The sequence below is a fragment of the Syngnathus leptorhynchus genome, chromosome 3 (genome assembly GCF_054491065.1).
Source record: "Syngnathus leptorhynchus isolate UIUO chromosome 3, UIUO_Slep, whole genome shotgun sequence".
NCBI classification, from domain to species: Eukaryota; Metazoa; Chordata; class Actinopteri; order Syngnathiformes; family Syngnathidae; genus Syngnathus; species Syngnathus leptorhynchus.
The window spans coordinates 10371755-10399031 of NC_141197.1; the positions used below are offsets into that span (position 1 = coordinate 10371755).

A 27277-nucleotide genomic window follows, 5' to 3' on the forward strand; every position below is an offset into this window, starting at 1 on the left:
TTGATAAATACAACTACTAAAAAGGTCAACGACCCATAGAATTAAAAAGTGACAAACAATCACCAAAATCTCATTTGACTTGATGAAAATAAAATACGGTAGATCCTCCTTATAAATATTTGTTTTAATATTTTATCTTCGAACCTGAATCATTTTAACCAGAAATTAGACTTTGTATGAATGTTATGTGAACAATGGAGCATAGTCTTGATAAAAATGTGATAGCCAGAACAAAGCAAGCCTGTGTGTCTTGACATGAAAGATGACTGAAATCAGCAAAGGGAAACCCAAGGAAGTCAGCAACTTTGCTGCAGCAGTACATTAAAAAGGTGTGGAAGTGCAGTTAATGAATTAACTATAAAACCGCAAGAAGAAATGTCAGCTATTTTGGAACTATGGAGCCATGACAGCCTAAACAAAGCGCCTGAGGGCGGGAGTCTCTTACCACTGTGCTTTTTGCAATAGGTTTGACATCAAAAATGTTTTAGTTCAAATAACAGAAGCTATTAGGGAATCATGGTCAGAGGTCGCCGTCTATATGCTTGCTGCATAATTCATGAGTTGATGAAGAAATAGCTGGGGGTTTCTGGAAACGACTGTTACAGGAGGGCTATTTCAAAACATCTATTATTTCTCCAAGTCCAATACAATACACACAATGTAGCCAGGGAGCACAATGTTATCACCCCCACCTGCAGCGCTTGCAGGATGCTGCCACGTTGTTTTTCCTCGACGGAAGTGGCCGAGCATTTACTTCCAAGACTACATACGGCACACTAATCTGATGTTATCATTATGAGACAGCTCCCAGGGACCACTGATTATGACCCCAACCCTGTTGTGCTCACATGGCAACAAAGTCACTCAGGCACCATGGTGCTAAGTCATCACCCCATCCACCGGCTGTGCTCAATGGCCTGCTATTGTACGGTAGACAAGCACAACCTTTCAAGCAGCAGCTCATCTTTTAAACAAATAGGACTTTCCACTCCATCTACACTGTTTACCAAGATATCAAAAGCATTCAGGCCTATATACAGCTCTCATGTTACTGCACGATGGCACCACACGGTTCTTTTCCCCCTCACAACACATTGGCGCAGAAATAAAACAAAAGTCACATTACAACAAAGTTCTGAGAGGTCGTTTTCGAAAGAAAAATGTTAATTTAGTTGAATTCTTCCTATCCACGATTGGCATTTGAGGTGCCTTTCCAAATATCTCAAAGTTTAAAAACGTGAAACCATCTTGTAGATATCTAGTATCACTGAAATTGCAATGTTGTAGCAGATATCTGCAACTAAATTTACTAGCAGAACAAATGCTTATTATCTACAACTCACTTGCGACTCTCTGTAATAAGAAATCCCATATACATGAATGGTAAAAGTGAGACGTTGCAGATGTGTGTAAAACAGAATTCCAGTCATTTGAAGAGTCACGGCAACATTACAGATATCACAAATGAAAATGTCACCTATACAAATTTTTAATCACAACGTTATTCATATCAACAATGTTAACGCCGGATAGTCAAACTCGCGACATGTCCCAACCACTAGTTCACCGTGCCACTCAGTGACTTTTCTATTCAATGACATGTTGCAATGAGCAGGTCAACAGGGGACAAGCCATAGTTAAAACAGGTTTAAAATATAATACTGCCTTCACCAATGACACTGACCTGGCACGATGCCCGTTGTGCTGAAGCCAAGTGGCTATATGCTGAATACAGCCAAGACCCACATCACCCCTCCCCAACACTCATTTAGGACATGACTCTCCCCAGGTTTCACATGACATCTAAAGACACCCAGCCATTTATTATTCCCAAATAACTACGTCACAGGCAGCACGGAGAGACAAGAGGGAAAGCGATACCGAAATGAAGGCGGCGTTGAAATAACCACAGCGCAAGCCCGCACATCCATGCCAGCACTATTTGAAACCACTACTGCCGTGTGATTTTATTTGCTCCTAAATGGGGATTGAATTTCCATGTCCCGTATCACATTGTGCTGTGCTGTACAAGATTGCAAAATGAGGCAAGCGGGCGAGGGCAAAGTGAAAGAGAAGGTACATACATTTACCTTGTCTGTGGCCTAATGGCTCCATATGTTTGTGAGGAGAAGCGACGTGAAGAAGTGGGGTCTGAGTGAAGGCCAACTCCCACAACTCCCCCTCCCCGCTCGCACAACCGTGTGCTTCCAACCAACCAGCCAGCTACAAAGCTTGTGTTGCTGCTGTCTTTGCCTATTGAATATGTCTTAAATGCACCTCAATGCAACACATATACAGATGCCCTATTCCGAAATTTCTTGAATGAAAATCCCAGCTATTCAAAATGTTATTAGACTAATCAAAAAAAGGTGTTGTTGAAAACTGCAATGTTAATTCTGCAGCGTGAAATTTAGCTTTTAAACTGCAGTAATATCAGTCATACGGCAGTCTTTTGAAGACTGACGTTAACAAACGGGTCGTTGGCAGTCTGATGACCAATTCCCAATAGCAGTGATGTATGAAATGAAAATGTGCAGCCTTGTTTTAATCTTGTTATTTTGCCAGCACTCTTGTTCTAACCAGTTAACAAACACACACACAGACACGTTTTCAATCTGCTCCCCCGTCAGAAACAATATTTTGCTGAACAATAGCCTGTCAAGCCTAATGCCTGAGAGGGCATGTTGAGCCGATTGCATAACTGCTAATTGAATATCTGAGGAGCTCCCTAATTGTGCTTCTCAATGTAGCAAGCACACACAAGAATTGAAGAGTTCCACAGAAGAGCTGGAATGGCGCGTGGCATTCCCAAATAATCCGGCTCCAGTCAAACCAGTTTAACCTTTTTTTAATGCAGATGTTTGGGCTTGAAGCTGAGGGATTGCTACAGCGTGCCACGTTAAATGCACTGTAGGACCCGGGATCCGTGTTGGCACTTGTCTGCACGCTGTGGGCCGCCAGCTCATTGTCTCAACCTGTATACATTGTTGTCTCTCCCTGACAGGTGATAACTACCCCGTGCAGTTCATTCCCTCCACAATGGCAGCTGCGGCAGCATCAGGACTCAGCCCCCTCCAGCTGCAGGTATGTAGACTTCTTTGACAAAGAATGCTAGGGACACCCGCCAAGCCTTGGGCAGGCGGATAGCTAAGAGCTGTACACTAAGTAATGAGCTGCACACTAAATAATCCTGGAGCACCGCCTCCCAACCCCCGCGCACACATGCTCATCATATTACATATGTAATTCATCCGGTTTTATAGAGGCTTTATCCTCTCTGGCCTTCCCACACAGAGGAGGTATGAAGATAATAGTTATCTGAGGGAATGGGAATCACTTTGCTTGCTTTAATGACCCACCAGTAAATGTATCAGAGGGTAATCGACAGTGTGTGCAGATATTCTTTCTTATTGCTTTTTATCTTGTAAACCCACTGACATAGTTCTTTTATCAGCTTCCCTTATCTGTTTGAGGGAAACAAAAGAAGATAGGAGCAAAAATGTGCGCAGTCATATCAGTTTCTGTGTGCAAAGAAAATGTTGGGGAAGGCTCCACGCCCTATGGACTGCTCGAGGATGTTTCTCACACTAGACGGACTTGGGTCAGGGCCTAACCTGAGGCCATAATGTTTCATATAGATGATTATCTAGGTTCTTTCCTTTACGTTCATTGACAACTGTCTGGAGCGCTCCTCACAGCATGAGCTTTGATTCCTGTGACAATGCACTTTGACATTTTCAAACAAAAGAGCCTCTACAATAATACAATGGCGCCTTGAGATACGAGTAACCCAACTTATGATTTTTCAAGTGCCACCTGTTCACTTTCAGTTTAATATTTCATATTATTTAATATTCAACCAAACATACAAGAGAGAAAATACATGTTTTTTAAAACAACCACTAAGCTTGACGCTAATGGGAAACATAGGCAATGACAAAGCAGTAGCATATTCTTTATCCTCTGTGAAGGAGTAAAATTATAACTGAAGAGTTGTGATGACTCCATGTATATCATTAATGTGTGTATTGTAAAATAAGATATTCCTTTATTTGTCCAACGGGGAAATTATACTTCTTCCAGGTGATAAATGCACGCATACCACCATGAGTAGAACAATGTGCTGAAGTATTGTATTTAGTTTGATGGTCATTAATGTATGTTTTAAGTGTAATATTACGGAGTGCAATTTTTTCATTTTATAACACATTACAGTTTTTGAGGCAGGATGGAATGAATTACTGGTATTTGATTTGATTTGAAATGTATTTTATTCAAGAAATGGATCAAACTTATATCTCAAGACATTACAGCACTTTGATATTTTCTCAGAAATGTCAACATGACAATAATTTAGTTATTTGTTTTATGGAAGGTGTTAAACTAGACACTGGCAGGTCCAGTCAAAAGTTGTGTGAAGATGTTTTTCCATGATGCTCAACAGTGTGGGAGATGTGTATTAAACAAGAGAAATGAAGACAGTGGGGGCAGGACTCTTTGCACGTTGATATATGTGGCGTTTGTCCTTCGAAAGTAACCACTGTCAGTGTTAACGAGCCTTGGCAAGTTCTAACAGTGCTTGCGGCTGGCTCTGAAGAGGCCAGTGTCATTATGCACCCATGAGAAGCGCTATCAGAGGTATGGAAGGTGTTCACCGTGCTTTGCGTGTGTTTGAAGGGCCCGGGTGGATATGTATCCTCAATGTATGTATGGAAATTGTTTGGTTTTATACATGGATATCATCGGCTCGATGGAAAGGGTGGGTGGTTCAAATAGACATGCTCTTTATCTATTTATAGTGTTGTGTGAGGTCAAATGAGACAGTCATATATCTGAAGGTTAGGGTGAAGAGGGGAGACAGGTCTCGAGTCATTAATTGTGACTATGTATCTAACCCTGGGAATGGGCTAAAGCAGCGCTTCCACGACCATGACTTGGGTGACCTTTAGAGAACATAGTCAACAAAAAAAGTGCATTTCCCATTAATTGAAGTCTGTCAGCCTGTCATATATTCTGCATGCTTTCTGCTATTTACACTGCACTGAGACTCCCCTTAAAACAGCAAGGCAAATCAAACATGCCCTTTTCGACACAGCCAGGATTAACAAACCATGTGACTTCCACGGCTTCTTCTAGGAAAGCACAACGGAATAAGTCTGATTAAAACTTGCCATAACAGCCACTATTATTTCTTCGATATGAAAAAGTACAGACTTACACTCTGTGCCGAAGAAAAATTCAGTACAATACCAAGACGGCTACAGTGGTGCCTTGAGATAAAAGACTTGACTTCGAAGCCATTGTTTGGTAAATTTATGTTTTAACATAGGAGCAAATATTTTAGCTACATATGAGTGCTGTCTGGTGGCAGACTTCAAGCTGTTTATTGCCTCCTCCGTTTACTGTCAAATTAAACATTAAAAATAAGCAATTTTAATATTTTAACCACATACAGTTGTCCTAAACTCTGCTATCTTAATGCTAATATATGATTGGAAAAGCAATAGACAAGCTGACGAAAAGGGGTGTTACTGTATACCACTTTAAGCAACACATAGTTGAACACAAGCGATACAGCAGCATATTTAGACAGACAATATCCTTATTTAAAAACTTTTTTTCCGAGCCTGCCATTGTTTAATGTCATTTCCATTCTTTACCACTGGAAAAAATAATTTAAGAGACAAATGTTTTTATCCAAACTCAAATCTCAAAGTGTAGAAAGATTTGCTGCACCCCCACCCCCCACCCCTCCTCCTCCTCCCAATCAAGCATTCATGTCATCTGTACAGCAAAGTGTTATGTTCACCAATTTACTCTGGTCAAATTATTCAATATATGAACCGTTTACAAAAACAATCTTATTGGATGAATTAATTCCCACAATGCCGCTGAGGCAATGGGATCCAGTCAGGGAGGCAGGCCGCGCTGTCAGTCATAATGTTGCACATGTAAACCCTTCGCGTTCTCCTCTGTCATAACATTGTGGAATCTGGCCCTCGCACAGAAGAAACCCCAACAAGGTAACAAAGCCTCGGAGCTGATGGATGTAAATGAATCCTGCCGGATGTGTTTGACTGCCGGAGACTGTAATTTGCTTGTCAATACAGGGTGGTAGCGTCACTGTGTTGGCTGGCAGTCCGCAAGTGGCTTGTCAGCACACACGGCTGTACCACAGGGCAATTTCACTCAATGTGTTCTTGACAGATTGGCTCTCGTCCTCAACTCACAGGAGAGGAGGCGGGTAAACTATCCCAGCGCAACGTGCCCCTCTTCATTAGTGCCCACACAGTGCGGCGATGAGGCCGGGATCAGCAGGAAACAATGGCTGCATCTCCGCCTGTCCTTGCCTGATTGCAAGTGACACCTTTCACCTAACAGAGGAAATTGTGCTTAGATTGTGCCCCAATGTGTCCCGACATCCACTATTTTCAGCTGAGTGGAGAAACGAGGAGAATTTTCTTAATTCTACAAAAGACCCATCTATTTGAGACATGCATTAAAATGTGTCTTGTACAGGGCATGGATAGACAAAGGCAATAAAAACTCAGTGCACACCTCCTCTACTTTGAAACTGTGAAATAATCACTATAATTATTTGGGATGCCTCAATGGCGTATTTTGATTTTGAGTATCTGCTGATACAGTATCCCAATTCCATACCTCGGACTTGCACTAAGCGGAAAGAAAGAGCATTAAAATTGCCACAATTGACATTTTATGTTGTTTTCAAAGTATCCCAGCAAAATATGTTTATATGGCTATACCTCCAGTGCAGCAGTAGTTCCAACTAGGGCTGAACGATTAATCAAATTGAAATGGACAAAAAAAAAACGGATTCAATTTGTCTGTTGGTAGGCTTATTCTTACAGTATATGTAGACATCATTTATTTATTTAGTGTCTGGTTCAGTGCTTGGGTGGACCCCACATGTTTACATATTGTACATATACCTTTTTGATTGAAGTTTGTTTTTAGTAAGTAAACAATTCTAATAGTAGTAGATAAAAAAATATATGTCACTCTTTAATATTAATTCATGCTTCATTTGCCTTAATTTTACCATAAGCCTAGATTTTAAGACAAAAACCTTTATGCATACAAAAATCAGATCTTACTTAAACTCAAACTATACAGATTTGTCAGTCAACTCCTCCAAGACACAATTTCTTCTTTACACTAATTTTGCATGTTGCTGCATCGAGGCTGCTGGTAAACATTAACACAGCCTTACAAAAATGTAAGAGATGAAAAGCAGCCCACGCACTCGGCCACAAGTAGACCTGTTCTCACATAGACAGAGTACATCTTAAAGGGGTCCTCAATGCTTTTGATGACTCGCGTGATAAGTAACAGTGTACCACAGTCCGGGGACAAACAGGAAGAAAGTGGGAGTGGAGAAAGACTGCACATTATCTTTTGTTTGGATGTAAATGCCTGTGTAGTGCAGATGTGAAGAAACAGATTCCATCATTAACAAGTGAGAATCTTTTGACTTTGAAAGAGAGAGGAGGGCAGGACACAGAGATGTGACATACTGTAGCGAGCAGCTGTTTGCCTGTTTATGAGCAGAGGAGGCCAGTCTTTGAAGGTAACCCCGAGCAGTACGGCAATGCTAGCTGCGTATGGAAAGCTGGCTAATAGGGTGGCTAGGTGAGCAGCTGGATGGAGGCTGTGGTGAACAGAGGGACAGATGGACAGATAGAGTGCATAATGCTGTGAGCTGCAGAGAATGCATGGGAAGGCTGAATCTGGGGCCTCCAGCCCCGGAGAGCCCGGCATACACCCTCTTTCAAGGGTTGTGGTTGTGTGCGTATTGAGAGCAAGAAAAATGGAAAGAGTAAGACTTCAAATATACTATGGTGCCTTGAAATGTACTGCTTTTTCAATATGCAAGCTTTAGTTTGGCAGATTTTTTTGCTCTGGCTTGCAAGCACAAACTTGCTGAGGTTGAGTTCACGAGGAGATGTGCAAGAGTCCACGGGAGAACTAAAAGAAGAGCAATAGAGACGATTCTTCCTCATTTGTATTATATTATACTGCCCCTAAAGGCCAGAGTGGGCACACTAGAAGGAGTAGCAAAAATAATTAAACTGCAACATTAAATCACTATTAACAGACTGTCATTCTTTACAATTGATTAAATTATGTTATTACTCAATATCTTTCTGAAGAAAAACCAAGAGTGCTGTTTTCCTTAATTTAAAAAAAAAAAAACTTTTAAAGAGGGTGGCTGGATTAGATTTGGTCATCGAACAAACTAAACTCTTCTCTCAAGGCACCAGTGTATACTGTAGATGGAAGAAGAACTAGTAATGGTGAACACAAGCAAGATAAAGGGGTCGGGAGAGGAGCAGGTTGGATGCCAGCAGATGAGACAGATGTTAGGCCATACTGGAAAGCATCGGCACAGTGCACCAGGACGCCTTCTTCCACTCTTGACATCTGGGCCTATCCTGGGTCAGTCTGCCTGCTTGCCCTGGGCAATGAGCCTCAGCAAGCCTTGTGGCAAACAGGGCTGGCGCTGTTCTGCCTTTTAAATGGTGAGGTGCACTGAAGCACAGTTAATGCCCTCATATGCAGCCCAGTGCTTAACGTGCAGGCCAGGCAGAGGTGAATGAGACACTCACACATACATACAAACACACACAAAGCAGTAGTGTGTAATTATGATCGGGTGGTGAGCACTGGATAATGCTCATGCCGTATCAAATGTCGTGGAAGTTAATCGGTATGAGCAATTGTTATGGTTTCAAGGCAAAGTGTTTGTGTTTTATTTTCACGGTGTAACAGGACACAGTGGTAAATGTGAAACGTAGCATCATTGCTGGCAGCGGCAAGTCTGACAAATATCCGCCACTGTGTTTTCCAACACATTATTGCCACACTGAGCCCCAGCCTTTCTTGAAGCAAAACAACTGGCTCATCTGTTTTTCCACAGAACACTTTTTTTCTTGGCGTATGGCGAGAAAGTATGACAGTAGCACGGTGGAGTTCAGACTTTTGTATAAAATTGAGTGGTTATTCATTTTGATATTTGACTAAATCAACAAAGACTTCATGTTTTAATTACCATCATCTATTGAACATTAGTTTTGTCCAACATCATCAGCAAAGAGTATAATTTAAGTTTAATGTCATCGGCAGCAAGGAAAAGTGCACATCCTATTTAACCTCTGCTGCAACTCCAGGGCTTGTTTTTAATTAGCAGAGGCTAACAGGCTGACCTTGTGCGTGTCACACTCACTCTAAATCCATGCTCGTTCAGATCGGTTCCGCTCGATCAGAGAGGGAATAGAAAGATTGGAAGGAGGACCTTACATTTCATTTTTGAGTTTCCTTGTGAGAAACATTGAAGATTTTAAAACAATTGACAGGACTAAGCACTGTTGATGAAGACAAACCCCTAAGAGTCACACCTTTTTTAAGGTGAGTTGTGAAGTCTTCAAATGTTCCCTCCATAAAATACAAAGTGTGACATGGAACATAAAAAACTTTTAATAACAATACACTCATTGCTGCTTATACATTCCCTGTGGGAATAAAGCAAAGGCAACTGTAAATTTCAGAGATTCACTCGGATTTTCACCTTGTCGTCAGATCGCCTGAGTAAGTTGGCTCAATGGGTTCAACATGACTCTCACGATCTTGATTTGTCTACCCCCTTCTTTATCCACGACTGGCACGACCATATGAAGAAAGAGCTATTATATTTAATTGGGGGGGGGGTGTCTTTAGCTTAGGTAGAGCAGCCTTGGCAAGGAGGCATCATTTCCCATCCGTCAGTATCACATCGGCCATAACATTGTCCTTAATGGCCCTCAGTGATAATTGTCATTCATCAAACTGTAATGTTAAAAAAAAGAAGAAAAAAACTCAACATTGGTAACAATTATGTCCTTGAGGAGTGAACGGTAGGCCAAGACACGATTCTTTGGTCTTGCTTCTATTTCTTGTTCTCTCGTTCTTGGGAGCTGGACTGTTCCTGGTTAAGAGGGTAAGCCCTGCTTATCACCCCGCGGCACTTACCTGCAAATCAGCGCTGACAACTTCTATCCCGACAGTGTCTAATTTGTGGCAACGTCTAATTATGCTCTTTTTCCGGGACAATAATGTTCTTCCCACTCAAGGTCAGGGGCAGCCTGTGGACAGGTCTGTTGGCAAACATCTGTCCAACAGACTTCACTTCTGTGTCTTTTGTAGCCTCAAGGGAGTGAATGGTCACCCCAACATTGATAGCAGTCATCTTCTTATGGAACATTTTTGACATTACCTAAGACTAGTCCAGAGAGAAGAACCAGAGGGCTGATTGTAAAAGGAGAGAGTGTGTCACTGCTATCGTTTCTGGCAACATAATCACTTTGTCATTTCCGCCCGTCAAGTACTGTTGTTATCCCCATAACCCCTGGAAGAAGTGACCATTTGTACTGACGCCCATATGGTGCAGATAACAGTTCCTACAGGCGCATGCATGTGCTTTAATATCTGTAGATACGCGCAAGGACATAAAGCCAAGCACTTGGTCTGGCTTTGGTGTCTCTCTCTTGGGCTCTATCTATGCAGTGGATGTGAGCCTAGCAAGATCAGGTTACTTTTTTGTCGTTCACACAAATGCAGTCTGTATGTGGCAAGAGGAACAGAGAAATCAGGAAATGACACACAAGCTCCTGATTGCCCACAAGACGAGAAATTGGATTCCCCCCAGAAAGCGTCAGCGAACTAACAAAACATAAGACTAACAAAACATAAGACTTACCTTGTCTCAGGATTGTGGATGATGTAGGAGTTAAAGGGTGCATTGTGTCTAAAGGAGGAAAGGTTGGAAGGCTACATCAAGCAGTGCTGTTTCTTATTAGTCCTATTTGCCAGACCTTTCACAATTTACCGTAGAACACAAAAGCTAACTTCAACACTTAATGGCTCGAAAGTAGACAGACTCCTCAGCTATTTATGTCTGCTTTAAAAACACAAGTACAAACTAAATATTGTATTATGCAATGATATGAAACCCATTAATCCCTCCAAAATATTCAAGCACGCAACAGTATAAACCGGGGTGGGAATATAAAATCATGCTTAAGACTTCAAAATAGGCTGAAGAGTTCTTAAGTCTTTGGCCGATCACTTGAACCTCCCTCTTGTGTGGCAATGTCACTAACACTGGGATGTATAACTGACAGAACGCCAAGGAAAATAACATCAGTGTTTTTTCATGCAGGTTTCTAAGCCTTCATAATGCTTGTGTTTAACTTAATCTACGATTACAATTCCACGGAGTCTTATGGTTTCTCGTATTGTTTAATGGGACTGTCTCACATGGTTGTGTGGTGTTGAATATCATGCCAGAAATGTAAATTGGAGGCTGTATATTTAGCTGATTTGGAGCTATGAGAGATCTTTGCAAGCACACTTGCATCACACAGCAAACTTTTTTGTGTGATAAGTGGAAAATAGGGGCTCCAAGTATTCTGAACGCGAGCCATCTCTGTGCGGTTTTCAAGACTGCTGTCTCTCTCTGGGTTCCGCCTTTGAAACACAGTTAAGACCTTTGATGGAGGTTCTCTGCCAGCCTCATGGAAAGAGAGGAAAGACACTAAAGAGAGAGAGAGATGAAGGCAGACACAAGCTCAAGAGAGGAAAACACAGAATATAAAACTTTTGAATGTTGGCTCTATCTGGATGTTAACATCTTGTGGCTTTCTCCGTCTCCTCTCCAGCAACTGTACGCTGCCCAACTTGCCAGCATGCAGGTCTCTCCTGGAGCCAAGATGCCTCCACTCCCGCAGCCCCTCACTGCCAGTGGGCCCATTTCCCCCTCCTCTCTGAAGAACGACAAGAGCTCCGCCAGTCCTATCACTCAAGTCAAGGTACAACCTTTGACGCTTTCAGTCCAGGCCTTGAGTAGTACTTGACCCAATTAGTTGTTTTCCTTATAAATTAGTAACTGTAATGCTGTTAGAATGCTGCAGTGTTACTACAGTGGTCTCCAAGAACTCATCAATCTGTGGGGCTTCTCCGTTTAACTCCACCCACTACTAAACATTTTGGGGTGTCTAAAATGCAACCATGGGATTATGACACACTGGAAAGAAAGCTCACGACTAAGGGGTGATTTTTTTTCCTTTTTTTTTCTTTTTTGCCCTGTAAACAAATCAAAGGCCGGCCGTATTTTCTGCTGCTGTATGGCATGGTTCCACCAGACCTCCGTGGAGAGGAAAGGCCATATTCAGGACATCATCCCCACTCACCGCACTAATCAGAAACACACGGCCACTTGGAGCGACTCAACTGAATAATATCACAATGGAGAAAGACTATAAATCATGTCTTGTAATAGGAGGACAGCTCTGAATGTTTGGCTCGTGTACACATAGCAACTGACTTTTGATCACGTATGCTGCATCGTAAACACAACATCAGACATGCTCCACTTATTGTTGAAAGAAGACAAAAAAAAAATTGCAGGCAGGACAATCATAAATAATAGTATAAGTGGAAATCAACTATATTGTGGCGACCCTCCATCTGTTGCCACAGTGGAAAACGATCGCCTTTCGTTTTGTTTGTGTGCTTTCAGCTTCACTGCATGACAAACTGTTATTGGCACAGCAATAACAAGGCCTTGGGGCAGCCTATGTTTGAGCCATATGTTTGGACAAGGAGGCACTTGGGCTTTAAATAAGGCTGCCAACAGCAGCACGTCTTCATATACACTAAAATATTGCTTATTGATACATGCGGCCGTTGACTGTAGATCATGTCAAGCACATGTTCGGCATCATACGGTATTTAATGCAGTAGTGCAAATCGACTACTTTTTCCGGTGTGTGTGTGTTCATTCTAGAATTCCTTTGGGTGTTTTTACACCTTTTAAAGGCTCAATTTTTCACTCTGACACAGGTTTCTGTAGAGTATTGTACAACATATTTGTTTAATTTCACGTCAGTAGTGAGCTGTAAAATGACAGCGTGTAAGAAGGAGAATATTGCAAACGATTGCTGCTTATCTTCAGTCACTTTAAGAATGTAGCCTGTGTCTCCGAATATATCTTTCTACAGAACTACACAATTTAGACATTTGCAAAATCACATTCTTTATCAAAGTATATAATAGCAAGTATACACTAATGAGAACACAAGCTAATTAAGTAGATAATGTGAGTCAACGTGATGAACAGCTGTGTTTGATCGCTGGCAGCGGCAGTATCTGGTCATTATTTATTCTTGCAACCAGAGTGCACAGCCAGAGAGGAGGGAGAACAGATGAAGATGTACAGAGAGACAGAATCTGCTTTAATTAGTGTGAACAAAGCCTCTGAGCAACTGTGAGGAAGATCACAGTGGCACCGCTCGGCAAAAGAGACGATGATGAAGACAGGAAAAGGATGAATCAGATTACAGTACAATGCCGTACTTACTACCAACAAGGATAAAAGTCCAAATTGTTCATATGTGTCCTCTCTCATGCTTATTTGTATCTCCGGTACTGTAGGAGGAAGGAACACAGCCGCTCAACCTTTCAGCACGGCCGAAAACAACAGACATGGTCAAGTCGCCAACTTCTCCAACGCAAAATCTCTTCCCTGGCTGCAAAAGCAACCTAAACAGTTTTGCTAATAAGGGTGGGATCCCCAGCCCACTTGGAGTAGGCCTAGGCCGTGGCTCCTCATTAGGTAAGACCAACAAAAAAAAAGAAACATCACTTGTCTGAGGTTTTGAACTATTACAGCCTCTAAAAAAGGGCAACAGGCCTTGAGACACAACTGATTTACTCTGTGTGGATGTGCAGACATCCTTTCAAGTCTCAACTCTACGGCACTGTTCGGGGACCAGGACACGGTGATGAAGGCCATCCAGGAGGCTCGTAAAATGAGGGAGCAGATCCAGCGGGAACAGCTGCAACACCACCAGGGCATGGAGGCAAAGCTGTCCGCCCTCACCGCAGTTGGCCTCAACAACTGCAGAATCGACAAGGTAAGACCTATCATTTAAAACAGCTAATTGTAAAATACAGCTTCATCAAATGGAACATCTTAATCATCAGTTAGGAATTTTATTGACAATTAAGTAGTATCATGATTTACAAGTGCCCAAGACCTTTCTTAGTTTTGGCAGTTCTGGGCTTAAAAAACTCATTGATTTGGATTTTTAATTTTTTTTTATCCAATAGTGCTATTTTTTTGTTATAATAAATATGGACCAGAAAATGTGGTTGTTATTGAGAGCTGAATACAGATAATCAGAATGACAATGTATTTCAACGGCCAATACTGATTTGATGCATAGTAACTTGAGTTAGTCAAGGTACGACAGTGCAAGTAAGACCCAACTTAAAAAAACAACTGGTGTGCCAACCTGTCCTATTTTAATCGCCAATTCTGTCACCGTCTGCACTCACTGTGCTATTTCTGCTGTGTCTGTCACCTCACAATTTAGAGTGCAAACTCTGAAGTGGCCCTCAACCCAAACAATGTGTTTGTGCCAAAAACAAACCTGACCAACATTGACACCTCATAAAACAATTATTTATTCATTCCATGTTGCTACACAATCTGTTTATATTGGCAGAAGACACAAGGGTATGAGATGAGTATACGAGAACAACACCTGTAGAACACAAGACTAAACTATATTCATGTTGTTATTCAGCAATGTCATGTTGCCAAATGATTCATTGTGGTGAGCAGGAGTTGTGAGTTTTGGGAAGTTACAAGCTGCCATTCTGCAGATTTTTTTTTTCATCTTCTTATTTTTACTCAAGCAAAAACTCGAGAGTTGAGTGCTGTCTGGTGGTAGTGAACTGCAACATAGTAAATAGTGAGCAATATTTCTAAAGAGAGGCTTCAACCTGTTTAATGCTACTCCTAGTTGAAGTTTACTATCAAACTAAACATAAAACAAAGAGAATTAGAGGTGTATTTAAATATACCAAACAAAGGTACCTGAATAATAACATATAATGGAAGATATATTGTGTCCTTCAGGTATCTTGTACCTCGATGTTTCTTTTTCTGAAGTAAAATGAAAGCGGTGTTGAAAATAGACTTGTTAGTAATCTTCAGAATAAATGGGACTCTATCCAGGGTGGACTTCGTGATGTTTGGCGGTGTACACATGCACGCATTGAGAGTCTTTGCTGATGTTGGTGCGAAGGCCGTGACAGGCCATGCCAGTGCCCGGTGTGGCCTCACACCACTCTGAAGTCTTTGCCCACTTTAAGCATACACGCAGCCCTCTGTGTCCCTCGACACAGGCAAGGGGCTGCTTTGTAGCGGGAGCGTACACTCCCTGGGATTCCCTTTAAAAATATCTTCAATCGATGAGTCAATCAAGGAGAGAGAAGGGAGGGGGGTGTCCTGCTCTCTTTAGCTTGATGCCATGGTGCCAGTTGGCTGTGAGGAGCAGGCAGGAACTGGGAGCGGTGCTCATTAATATTTCACCAACTAACACTTTTAACCAACAGCCTCAACTAGGTCAATGTATATGTAAAAAAGAGGCAATGAATAAGTATTTAGATTTTCCTCTCATTTGGTTTTTGGAGTGGATCACTTTCTCTTCAGGTGGCATTCAAGTATGCTTTTATTGAAAAGTGGGCAACATCACTGAAAGGGCACAGCAAAGGTGGCCAAAGTACTCTGTAGAAGTAGAGATACTTGTATGTATAAAATAGACTCAGCTCAGCGTACCAAATGTATGGATTCAAAAAGGAAAGTGCAGACTGAGATATATTTATGTTTTCATACACCATGCGACAAGAAAAAAATGCAAAGCAAAAATTTGTCTCTGTTAGAGGTAATAATGGGTGGATTTATTCTGAAGCTCAACTGAAATTTACACATTATTAGTTATTATTGGAGGCTAGAATGGATTAATGGCATTTCCATTCAATAGATGGTCGAAAGATCATTTTAAGATTTGACTGCTTTGAGTTATGAGCATGGAGCCAATTAAAGTCGTCTTACGGCACTGCTGTACACTGCTTTAAATGTTTGGTCAAAATGGATTTTCCTTGAAACAGTGGATCACTGTTCTTCCCAAGACAAACAAAAACACATTACATAAGTGAGCAATTTATTTTGTTTCATTACATCACTCCTGTGTCTCTCAATGACATCTAACACCAGACTGCTTTGCCTTGGCGAGGCAAATGGAGGTGGAAATAATGTCACCTCTTATTTTAGTGACACCGGCCCAATTAGAAAGCTTTGACATTAGAGGGGCACTTATCAAGACTGCTCACAGATTGAGGCCTTCACTGTCAACCTTCGGCTGCTCGAAAGAACAGTGATTCAGCCTTTTGCTGAGATGAGCCAACAGTCTAGAAAGGTTTTAACCTTGGTAATCACACAATGTGTGCATTCCACCAGACTTACTTTAAATAGGATGTGCTATGTCCCAGTCTCTTGTTGGCATGTTTGTCGTGGTGAGAGTGTCATGATCTGCTTTGTTGTTGTTTGGATTATTTTTAGCTTTGTTTCATGTTACGTCTTGTTTCCTTGTGTCCATGTCTTGTCTTGCTGGCGAGGTTTTTGTTTCCACCTGTTGTTGTCAACCCAGTCCCTTGTGTTAATCAGCTGACACCTTCCACTTGTGTCATGTCCTCATTTTTTCATCGGTTTGCTTGGACTTAGTTTTGGACATGAAACATGGATCAAAATTAAATATGTTTAACTCTCGCATATGCGCAATTCACACTTTTCCCCCGATCTTTTTATTCTTGTTTTTTTCCCCCATGAGACTTTTTCACCAAGCCTCCCTAATTCATTTCTTGCAGAAAAAAAAGTATTATTTTTTTCCCAATGAATTTTAATGGGGTCAATAATGTGTGGATTTTAGCTAGTCGCAGGCCGGCTTGGTCCCTTTTCCTCGCAAATAGTGAGGGTCAACTGCATAATATATAGAACAAAAGCACAGATCATGACAAAGAATTTCCAAGAAGATTGAGGAACAGTAACATAAATGGAATTAAGGAGAGGTTAAGATCATCCAGTGCAGCTGTTAGAGTGGGATATTAAATATTGATTTATCCCACTGCAATGACCAAGCTGGGGGGGGGGGGGAGGACTAAGTGCTGCTTACAGATGGATCAATTCATCTTTTAATACAAAGTATGTCCGATCAGGACAATGCCTTCCTCCCTAACCTTTATCTCTACAACGCCTTCGTTCCTGGCCACCGACCTAGAAGAACGCTGTAGATCTGTAGACTGCCTTGATCCAAAGCTGTGTAAAATATTCATACTCGACGGGAGGCCTGTCTTTTTATTTGTCTGTCTTTACTATATCCCCTCAGTACAATGAAACCTTTTACAAGCCCTCTGCAATTTATCTTTTTGAAATATTAATCCAAAGGTATTATTGTCTGCTGAGGGCAATTACTTTGTTCCATTATTTACTCCCTCACCCAAAGGAGGCTTTTACCTCAAACGCGCACCACTATGCCTACAGTCAAATACAGAGGATCTGAAGCCATTTGTAACCATTTGAATTGTTTCTCTCTATTATGCACTGCAGCTATAAACAGACATGCTGTTTTTGCACGTCATGGGTGAATGACAAAACAAGCATGTATGTTTTTACTCTCACAGTGACATACAGGCTCAGTTTTACAGTTGTACCAATCGGAGACAACGGTTTGATTTTTCATGTGTTTTGAGGCCCCATTGTTTTTATCATTCAAGTTTGGCAGGCAAGACTTCAATTTTCACTTTATAGTGACTTGAAACCATTTTAATATTACGCATCTGCATTACAAGTAGAAGAGATGCTGAGTAATTTTCACAACAATAAGTGTTCCATACAACACGTACACAAACTAACAATATAAATGTTATCATTTGTTAGCATTTGCCTTTGTGATGACCCAGGAGTTCTTGTGAGATAAAATGTATTCCTGTGCTGACATGTTCTTTGCCAGAATCAAAAGGTGAAAGGGCAGTATTAACCTATTGAAGTGGCCTTTTTGCCCTAGAGCACCTCCTCTGCTCAGTATTGATGACTACAATTGTGCATTTCCCCTATCTAAATCTCAGCCTGTAAATATTCAGATGGAGCTTACACTGCTCCTAACCTATTGCTCGTAATGGTTACACAGGTCCCGCCTGCCCTCATGTATGTGCGTGCACGTGTGTGTGTGATGCCAGGGTTCTATTGAGGCAAAGCCCTCACAAAGACTTTGAATATAATCTCGTCTGGTCGGCCGCCCTGGAAGCAATTTTCTGCTCCTTTTCGACCGCTGTCTTGGAAATTGCAAAGCAAAGCGTTTTAGCTGCAGTGTAAGTCCTTGGCATACAAGGTTTTTCCCATCCAAATTAGATTACCCTCCCAGCTCCCAGACTACGACCACGGCCAGCCAGTACCATTGTGATAATTGCTTACATTAACGCTTTGTCCAATTGTTTTTCAAAAGAATGCAAAGAAAATGCGGGCTGGTGGGCATTTAGCTTCTTCTCATGTGGTACCAACAAATCATGAAGGTAAATCATAGCCTTGGTCAGGTAATTTGGTAACCACCACAGTTTTTTTCAATTGTTATTTAACATGGTGAATTTCTGGCCCGCTCTTTGACCGGGACGAAAAAATGTTTAGTCGTGCTAACCACAAAGGACAATTAACTAAGTGTTGTTTATAGTCTGAGGTATTGTTGCAGTTTGACCACTATGACATAACTATCTAATGATGATTTGTCCAGTCAGGAAAAGGTTTTTGGGTATTTGCAACAAAATGCAGTATTTGCTCATACATTACAATCCATCTATATTTCTATCACACTTTCACAACAGTTGTTGCTGTAACAAAATAAAACACATTTTCATCGTAATTGCAAGACATGATGGTATTGTCGAATATATGTACAGTGAATATTCAAGTTTACTCATACTCAGTCTAAAAAAAAAGTAGTACAAGTCACAATGTAACTGTAACGAATTAGATTATTACATTGACCAAACAGTTTTTCTGTACATTTAATATCCTTAGAAATAGCATGTTGTAATTCACAATGCAATATCAACAATAGATAACAGAAAAATATTTACATTTGCATTAAGGAACCTTAAGTGGCATTAGAAGAGTCAGAGTTTGACTTTCCCTTCCAATGAAACATAGCAAAATAAGTCATTCTGAATAATGCTACTAAACTCTTTTATTAAAAAAACAAACAATAAATGCCAACTTGGCAGCAAGCCCAGAAAAGGTTTAGCTCCCTTTCTCTTACACAATTTAGACCCCTTAATTTAATCAAAAGCCTCCCCCTTTCTGTTTTAAACAAATGAGGTGATGCCCTCGCAGTGCAAATGGAAGAGGAATATTCTGCCATGTCTCCTCTATGAGATGTTGAAGACAACTCGCATGGAAACAGATGCCGAGTTTTTGCGGTTGCTACTGTTGATTCTGCTGCTGCCTGCATTAGCCCTAACAAAGGCAGAGCTGCGGGTTAAAAAAAGAGAGCAACGGTCGGCATGAAAGCAACTGTGGGTTCACCGCATGACTGGATATGCTTAATGTTGAAATGGCTCAAAACTCACAAAAACTACTGGAAGGCTGCAGGATTATAAATAACATGGCAACTGGTTACAATAAAAATACAAACCAGATGAGGGCCGAGCAGCCTTTGTCTCCATCGGGCTGTTGAGACGTTTGCTCTGAGACGTCTTTTGAGGGCCGCAGACCACACTGATGACTGAAACGTGATCCACCCAACTCCATATTGTGGTCACCAAGCCTTAAACTTGCCTCACACCAGGTGCCCGATATTACCGGAGCCACTTCAGCACATTATCAAACTTAAGTGGCTATTTAGAGTTATGCAGCTGTTAAAGGTCGCATTTATGGAAATGTGATACCAGATACAGACTGTCCGTTTCGGAAAAACGGGACATTTTCCCAAAATTCCCAATGGCCACCACGCCCCTGGGTAGGCTACAATACATTTGTTAAATTTATTTCAGTTGTAGTTACCTTTAAGTAAAAATACATTTGTATTTAACATTTTAAAAATGGTTGTTTTCTCTTGATTTTTCAGTTTTTATTTTCAATTTATTGATGGACATTTTGTACACATGCATTTTCATTCATTCATCAACAAGAAAGAGTAGCCAAAATTTGTCCTCAAGTAAGAGTACTGTTACTCTAGAATAAGACTCAAGTAAGAATGAAAAGTAATCCTCTAAATAATTATTTCAGTCAGAGTAAATAGGTATTCAGTAAAAACAAATACTCAAGTTCTGAGTAAATAGTGAGGAACCTCTGATGTTTTTTTACCATCAGAGTTAAAAGGTATATACAGTATGTATATGTACACGCAAATTGTAAAACAATTAATAAAATATTTTTAATTTGAAAACAGCAATGAAAAACATCAATTGAACTGAAGGTCCATCTAAGGACACATTCTTTTTTCTATAGATTTTTGTAAATTTCTGCAAATTGTATAACAATAAATAAAATATTTTTAATTTAAAAACAGCAATGAAAAACATCAATGGAACTGAGGGTCCATCTGAGGAAAAAATCAGTTTTCGATAGATTTCTGTAAATTTCTGCAAATTATACAACAATTAATAAATTATTTTTGATTTAAAAACAGCAATGAAAAATATCAATGGAACTGAAGGTTCATCTGTTAAGCCAGTGTACTCTTTAAACAATTTTTCCCCAAAATTGCTTGAGCAAATGTAAAAAACTAAATGGACCATGTCACTAACCCGCCCTGCTCATTATTTAAATAGTTGTTTTTTCCCCCCTCTATTTTTAAGCAGTGTTACCATGGTTTACAATATTATATATACATTTATATTATATATTACACATTATTATATAAAAGCCTAGTTCTTCTATGAACATGTGGGGCTACAAAACGACTATATTTTATTGTTGGTCATTCTAGAGAGCTAAGTATTTAGAGGTGCTACTTGGTGTACAAACTTTGAGAATCCAGTCTAGCAATGCCGTATGTATTATGAACGAAAACCTTGGTGATCTGCCCCAAAGACAACCTCACTCGTCTGTGTTTGCCTTTCATCTGTATTTGAACGATCTCAAGCCATATGGCTTTGCCTATAGCCTGGAGCTATTTACAAAGGGGCTGAAGGAGTGTCAGTATTGGCAGTACGTTGCTTAAATATAGGGCAGGAGTACGCACAATGCACAGGGCCGTCCGCCACCCGCCTTTGCCCAGAATACACCCTGTGGGCAGAGCAGCACATGTTCTGCGGTCTGCCAGATTAAAGCTCTCTTTGCAGCACTGACAAGGGTTCCTTTTTGGCTTCCTTGTGCTCCGACAACTTCTATTCCTCCTCATCTCTCTTCCTCCGTGACGCACGTCTTCTCTCGGCGGCCTGGTCTGCAACCAACAAATATTTTAAAAACAAGCAGATGATAATGTGTTATTGTGCAGCACGGGGCTCATCGCTGTAAACGGAGTTGCGCCGGGGTGGAGCGCGACATGCTGAAGTCATTTAAGGGAGAAACTGGTGGCTTGCCAGCGGTCGTGGTCAATGTGAGAGACCAATGAAAGTGTTCGCTTTTAGCTTTTGTTTCCCCTCTTTTTTACTTTACCTCCTCTCATCATTTATTCTTCCAGTTTAGTTGATCAACCTTGTTTTTGTTCTTCTTTTTTACTGCCGCTCCCTTTCCAAGATGTCTTTTATGTATATCAGCAATCTTCTTCTTCTTCTCCCCTCTCCCTGGCAAGACAGACTGTTTCCCTCGATACTGCGTGTCCTTTGCTACTTCTCTGTATCAGAGTGATCAGTAAAAATTTAATGACACTATAAAATAATAAAAGTGCCATTATTTATCACGGCACTTGATGCGTGGGCAATAAAGAAGCATTAGTTCAGTGAATATTTTCAAGGTTTAAAACAAAACCCTGATGCTGTGCAGACATAAATTACCACACGTATAACCAATAAGTAAATTACGCACAGTATATTAAATTTTATGGAAATTTGTGCTTCCATATTGCACTGGCAGCATGATGGTAATTAGAATATCAAGCACAGGAAGGGTAGGAAAGTTACTCTGGCTAGACCTTCACATGAAGTATAAAAATGTTGCCTCCCATAAAGCATTATTTCTGTCGGCTGCATGGGACAAAACAACATTGATATACAATTGGATCATGACACTCAACTGGTTATTAATATCCCTGCTAAGTGAGAATATTGTTAATAACCTTGCCAAATTTGAATCATTAAAAAAAGTCCCAGTCCACACTTAGCACTTCCACCTTACTTGCATGTACACTCTTGGCCAACAATGAGGCATGCGCTATAACTATCTGAAGGGAATATGCATTTTCAAGGTATGCCAAGTGCATGATGTGGCATCGTTTTAACCCCCCCCCCCCTTAAAAAAAGGTAAACTGAAAAGGTGAAAAACAATTAAACACATCAACTCTAAAATTAGGTACTACATAGCTTACTGTCTTGGAGGTTTTCAACAATCTTCTTCAAACATGTTTAATGTATTTTGAAACAAACCTCTGTGTTCGCTTTACAAGGTTTTTAATGAAACTTATTGATGGACGGTCCCTGTTCTCACTGAGCTTCTCGGTCCAACATGATACTAAATGATCATGAGTTTATAAAAGGACTTGATTGATTGGAAGGGACCAAGGAAGCACCCGGGAGGAACGACATGACGACTTTATTACGGAGACACAGCACCCGTGAACGCCGACTGTCCACGTCGCATTTGAAGCAGCCCATTGCCCGCCCAGCTAATCAAACATCACTCACTTTGTCAGCAGGCGGCTGGCTTCTTTCATTAAGAGTAATAATACAGCCGGCTGATGCATACGCTTCTGCATGCATGTGCTGCTGTAAACGGGGCAGCAGAATCTTTTCATTACAAAGTCTTCATATGTCACCATTTAAAAACACTTTTGTAAGCAGAGATACAAGTGCACAATCACTTAGGTTGCCACAAATGTCGGTAAAAAGCGATAAAAAGACAAATCATGAATGTTAAACTCTACTAGAGTGGTAACTTGACAAACAAATTTAATTTGTTTTGTGACACACTCATCTCAAATCATCTTTCCCCGTTGAAATGAATAATAATCCCTTTAATCCACTACCCCCCCCCCTTGATTGAATAGGCTGATGTTAGCTTTTATATTTAAAATTTTTGACAAAACGATATTCAAACATTCACCAACCCCACAAAATCAGCAGAAAACGAGGCTGATTTTGGCGGTTTTCTCTCAGTTTCATTAATGCAATCAGTAAAACAGTCAAATGTTTTGCCTGTAATTCATATCTTTATTGTTGTAAGCGTTACTTATTTTAATACAATTGTTCTAATTACCACCTTTTGTGTTCAAATATTGTTGCTTAAACTCCACAGTTGTCTTTTTTTATGTTCACCCTGGAAATTAATTTCAACTGGGAGTGGCAGTATAAAGTTTGAGGTTTCTTTTTTGAAGCATCTTTCATTATCTGCACATTTGTAGCTTCACGGCCACGATACATGCCTGACTGTACAAGCAAAGAAGGGGCTTAAAGATTAACGTGAACTTTTTGTGTGCATGCAGCAGGGGAACTGTTAACATTGTGATGGGACTCTACCTGAGTATCGCTTTAAACAAGTGACAGAGGTCACCGTGACACCACGTCGTTGGCAGAGAGAAGAAAACAAGTCTGTTATTTGGACTGGTGGCGACATGCCGACATTTTGGTGTGATCCGAGCTTAAGATGGAAGGGAAAAAGGGGGAATTCTTTGTATCACGCAGAGTCAAAGTGTCCATCTTCGAGTTGAGTCTTTGGAGAGCGAGACAGTCTCTTGCTAAAACCCTGTCTATTCACCGAGGAAGTAGGTCATTCAACAATGGAGCCGGCGGCATTCGGCACTCTCCCCCTTGCATAATACATTAAGTGTAATGTGCATCAACTATTCAAAGGCTGTTATTTTATTCTGTAAATGCACATGGACATGACATTTAATATTGTCACGGCGCGCTGAATGACAGGGTTTCATTGTGCGTCAAGTACAACACCATGCCAAGTTTAATCGGAGCTCAAGAGGCGACATGGCAAACGGGAAAATGCTGAATAAATGATGGCGCTCTGGGCGCTGTCAACCAGGAGATAGCTCGTAAGAAGACGATGGCAGAAGAAAATCTCAGCAGAGAAACATGAGCCCAGCCTGTTGTGTGCTCAAGATCACAATAGATTTATTTCCAACAATAAATCTATTTCCAACAAGCTCTGGCCCCTACTGTCCCACTCCCTTCCAACATACTGATGACACCACAAGCGACCTGTAGTATGTTGAGTGGTTCCTGAATATATGTGTTCTATTTGCAGGAAAGGACACATTTTGACGGAATCGGGCACCACCTCGGCAAGCTGGGTGAGGACGGGAAGATTGGCCACAGAGTTATTGACCTCACCAGGCCTGAGGATCTTGATGGTAAGGACACATTTTTACTTTACGCATATCTTGCACATGTGCGTGCTTCTACTCAAATACAGTGCAACTGTGATGTACAAGTTGACTTTGTTCCGTGGCAAAGCTTAGTTTACTCAATTGGTTTTCTCCAATATATTATAAATATAAATAATATAAATATTTGAAAAAAAGCATTGGATATACAAGGTTTAACAATGACAATATGCTAGTGCTCAGACTTGATAAAACCCAGTCAAACGTGTCAAGTATGAACATATCCTGTGCTTCCACTCGGCCATGTGACTGAGGCTGGATTGGTGTCGAAAGGAGCGTATGGTAGACATGTGGGGGCTGGGATGAATGCTACTCCAAAGGAGTGCAGCTTTTCACAGGTAGGTGAGTTGGAGGACAAGGGCACCTTAGGACAAAGCTGGCTTTTCTCCAAGCTTGGAGTTCTGCTGCTGTTGCGCTTGTTTTGAGGTCTCGGGCACTGGAGAGTAAATTTCGCTTGCACCATAGTGACAAAGCGTCACCTCTCTTTGTGGCCCTGACTTCTTCACAGGCGTGAGCAGTACGCACACAGCACCAGTGTTTGTTCGGCATAAATATTTGTGGCTGTTTCCATGGCACTTGAGAGCTCGAGCAAAGAAGAAAATGGTTGTGACTCATCTTTGATACCTCGGAGTGTTTCAGTGAAGGAGGATAGATATTTCTCAGGACATTGTAACCCAACATCTTGCCATGGCATTACACACTCTCAATACCTAATTACATCTGCTGCTACACAAAGGCAAGTGTCCTACTTGATGAAAATGTACAATTTAGTACAACTGGGTCTATCAAAACGTTTTAGAATTGAATCTCGAGCTGTTAGTGTTATTTGATTGATGTGTTCTTAAACAATACATGTTCACATAAAACAATTGAAAGTGCACCATCGGCTGCGACATTCAATACGTTCTTCTTATTACTGTTCTAACAAGCAGGCATAGGCTGTATTAAATGATCTAAACTCAGTTATCATTATTTTGTGTGGGCAATCGTTGACACGCTGTTGTGTAAGCCAGTTCTTTTTTGCAGTAGATTCACTACACCTCATGTATTATATGTGTAAAATAATGCCAACCTAGGAATCATTGTTGGCATGCACACCTTTGCACCATTTTATATTTCCACGCGGGTCTGGAGTAACATTATCCAGAAAAATAAGAAAGCTTTGAGATAGAGATTTTGGATGTTGTTGTTTTTTCACAATTGAATTATTCAAGTTATTTGAATGATGGTAGCGTCCCTAAATCTATTTATCTTTCTCATGTGAGACTCCGAGGAAAGTCATCTTTCAGAGATATGTTCTTAGTGCTTATTGTCACAGTGGGAGTCTTCCCTCTGGAGCAATGCTGGAGTCAGGCAAGGCTGAAAAGGAGCACACACCAGGGCAGTTGTGCCCTTTTAATTCCTTTACGGGGCCAAGGGAAAAGGCTCACGCCAGACGCCTCCCATCAGCGTTCCCACTGGGCTATGGATTATAGGAGCAGGCCAGGGTCAAAGGAGAGGAGAGGGCCTGTTCCCAGAGGGAGAAGGCTGGGAGCCAGCCTGGTGGACATGACTCAAAATACACCATCAACATTGTGAATACGGTAGAAGAGCAAAACACACATTGTTGATTGATGGGGATCAGGATTTTATGATGTGAACCGCAAAGTGTTAACTCTACTCACAACAACATTTTTACTCCTAAAACCCTTGTAAAAATCTTGCTCGCCTAAGAACCGGCCGTTCCCTGGCATGATATTCTTGATATCCACAAGCATTTAGCTAAATGCAGTTGCGTGTGCTCTTTAATTATTGACAAAGCTATGATTAAGTTATTTTCTGGTCAAAAGTCATCCAGATGTGAGGCGAATGAAGGGTGACAGTTTTTAGCCGTTGTTTCTACAGGACATGTACAGAAGAGTGGATTTATCGAGAGCACACTTGTTCCTCAGTAGTAGACTTTCACGAGGAGGAAAATTACCCGGTGTACCTCCCAGTCATTGCAAATGGTGTGAAAGCCCCTTAGTGTGATGCAGGTCTCTCTCCAGAAGCGAGCGGCCGCACTGAGCGGGCTCTGTGTGCCAGCGCGACTCTGTCATCACAACGGCTCACAGAAGGCTTTAAGTTGCTTAAGCTAATATTTGCAAAGCGTGAAGCAGCAGCACAGACTGGAAAGTAGCAGCCGAGCTATGGAAAAGGGATAGGATTTCCTCCATTTCACAAAGCCACGAGCCATACACATGATCTCACCACTTTTATTTGCTCCGATAAAAACATTAGCACTCAGACCTTTTGTGGCATTGATGACTTGCTGAATTTGTGTGCGTGTGTGCCATCACTGAAGCACCGTAGAAAACCAAGATTTTGTTCAAAGCTATAAACCGAATGAACGTAAAAGTCTAGTGTCCTTGTGGACTAGGAAGAAAAAAAAGACAAGATTGCATGATTGTTGCAGATGATAAGTGTTGTCTTTCTGTACAGCGGAAGCTTGGAGCGTTTCCAAATGTAATTGTTTGAAGAGCATCCGTTGTTGTTTTTCTTTGACTTGGTGGGGCCATGGGATTTGAGCTTGGGTTTTTATTGCACGGGAATGCTTAGGCATGGGCATACTAATCATTTATCACAGCAGAAATAGTCCAGTTGGTCCATAGAATCTAATGGGTGAAATTGATTGATGATTGATTGTGCCTGAAAGCAATTGAGGCGTAAGATACCTGCATTAATAAATTAGGGCCTCATCGACATGGACTTTTTTAGGCAGATGCCAATCCTGATATTAGGTAGAATATAACAGTCATGATTAATGAGCCCATGAATCTAAAATTTTCTTTTCCTATTTTTGCTGATTT

The 27277-nt window shown here is 41.0% G+C and overlaps 1 protein-coding gene across 5 annotated transcripts in view; it reads left to right on the forward strand.

Moving 5' to 3' along the window:
• Positions 1-27277, forward strand: part of sox6 (SRY-box transcription factor 6) — a 127706-nt gene that overhangs the window by 86717 nt on the left and 13712 nt on the right. For all 5 annotated transcript variants that reach the window (XM_085908297.1, XM_085908296.1, XM_085908299.1 and 2 more), the window contains 5 exons: positions 3005-3084; positions 11718-11867; positions 13492-13672; positions 13789-13973; positions 24311-24416. In XM_085908297.1, coding sequence (XP_085764423.1) covers positions 3005-3084; positions 11718-11867; positions 13492-13672; positions 13789-13973; positions 24311-24416 — 702 coding nt within the window. The remainder of the gene's footprint in view (positions 1-3004; positions 3085-11717; positions 11868-13491; positions 13673-13788; positions 13974-24310; positions 24417-27277) is intronic.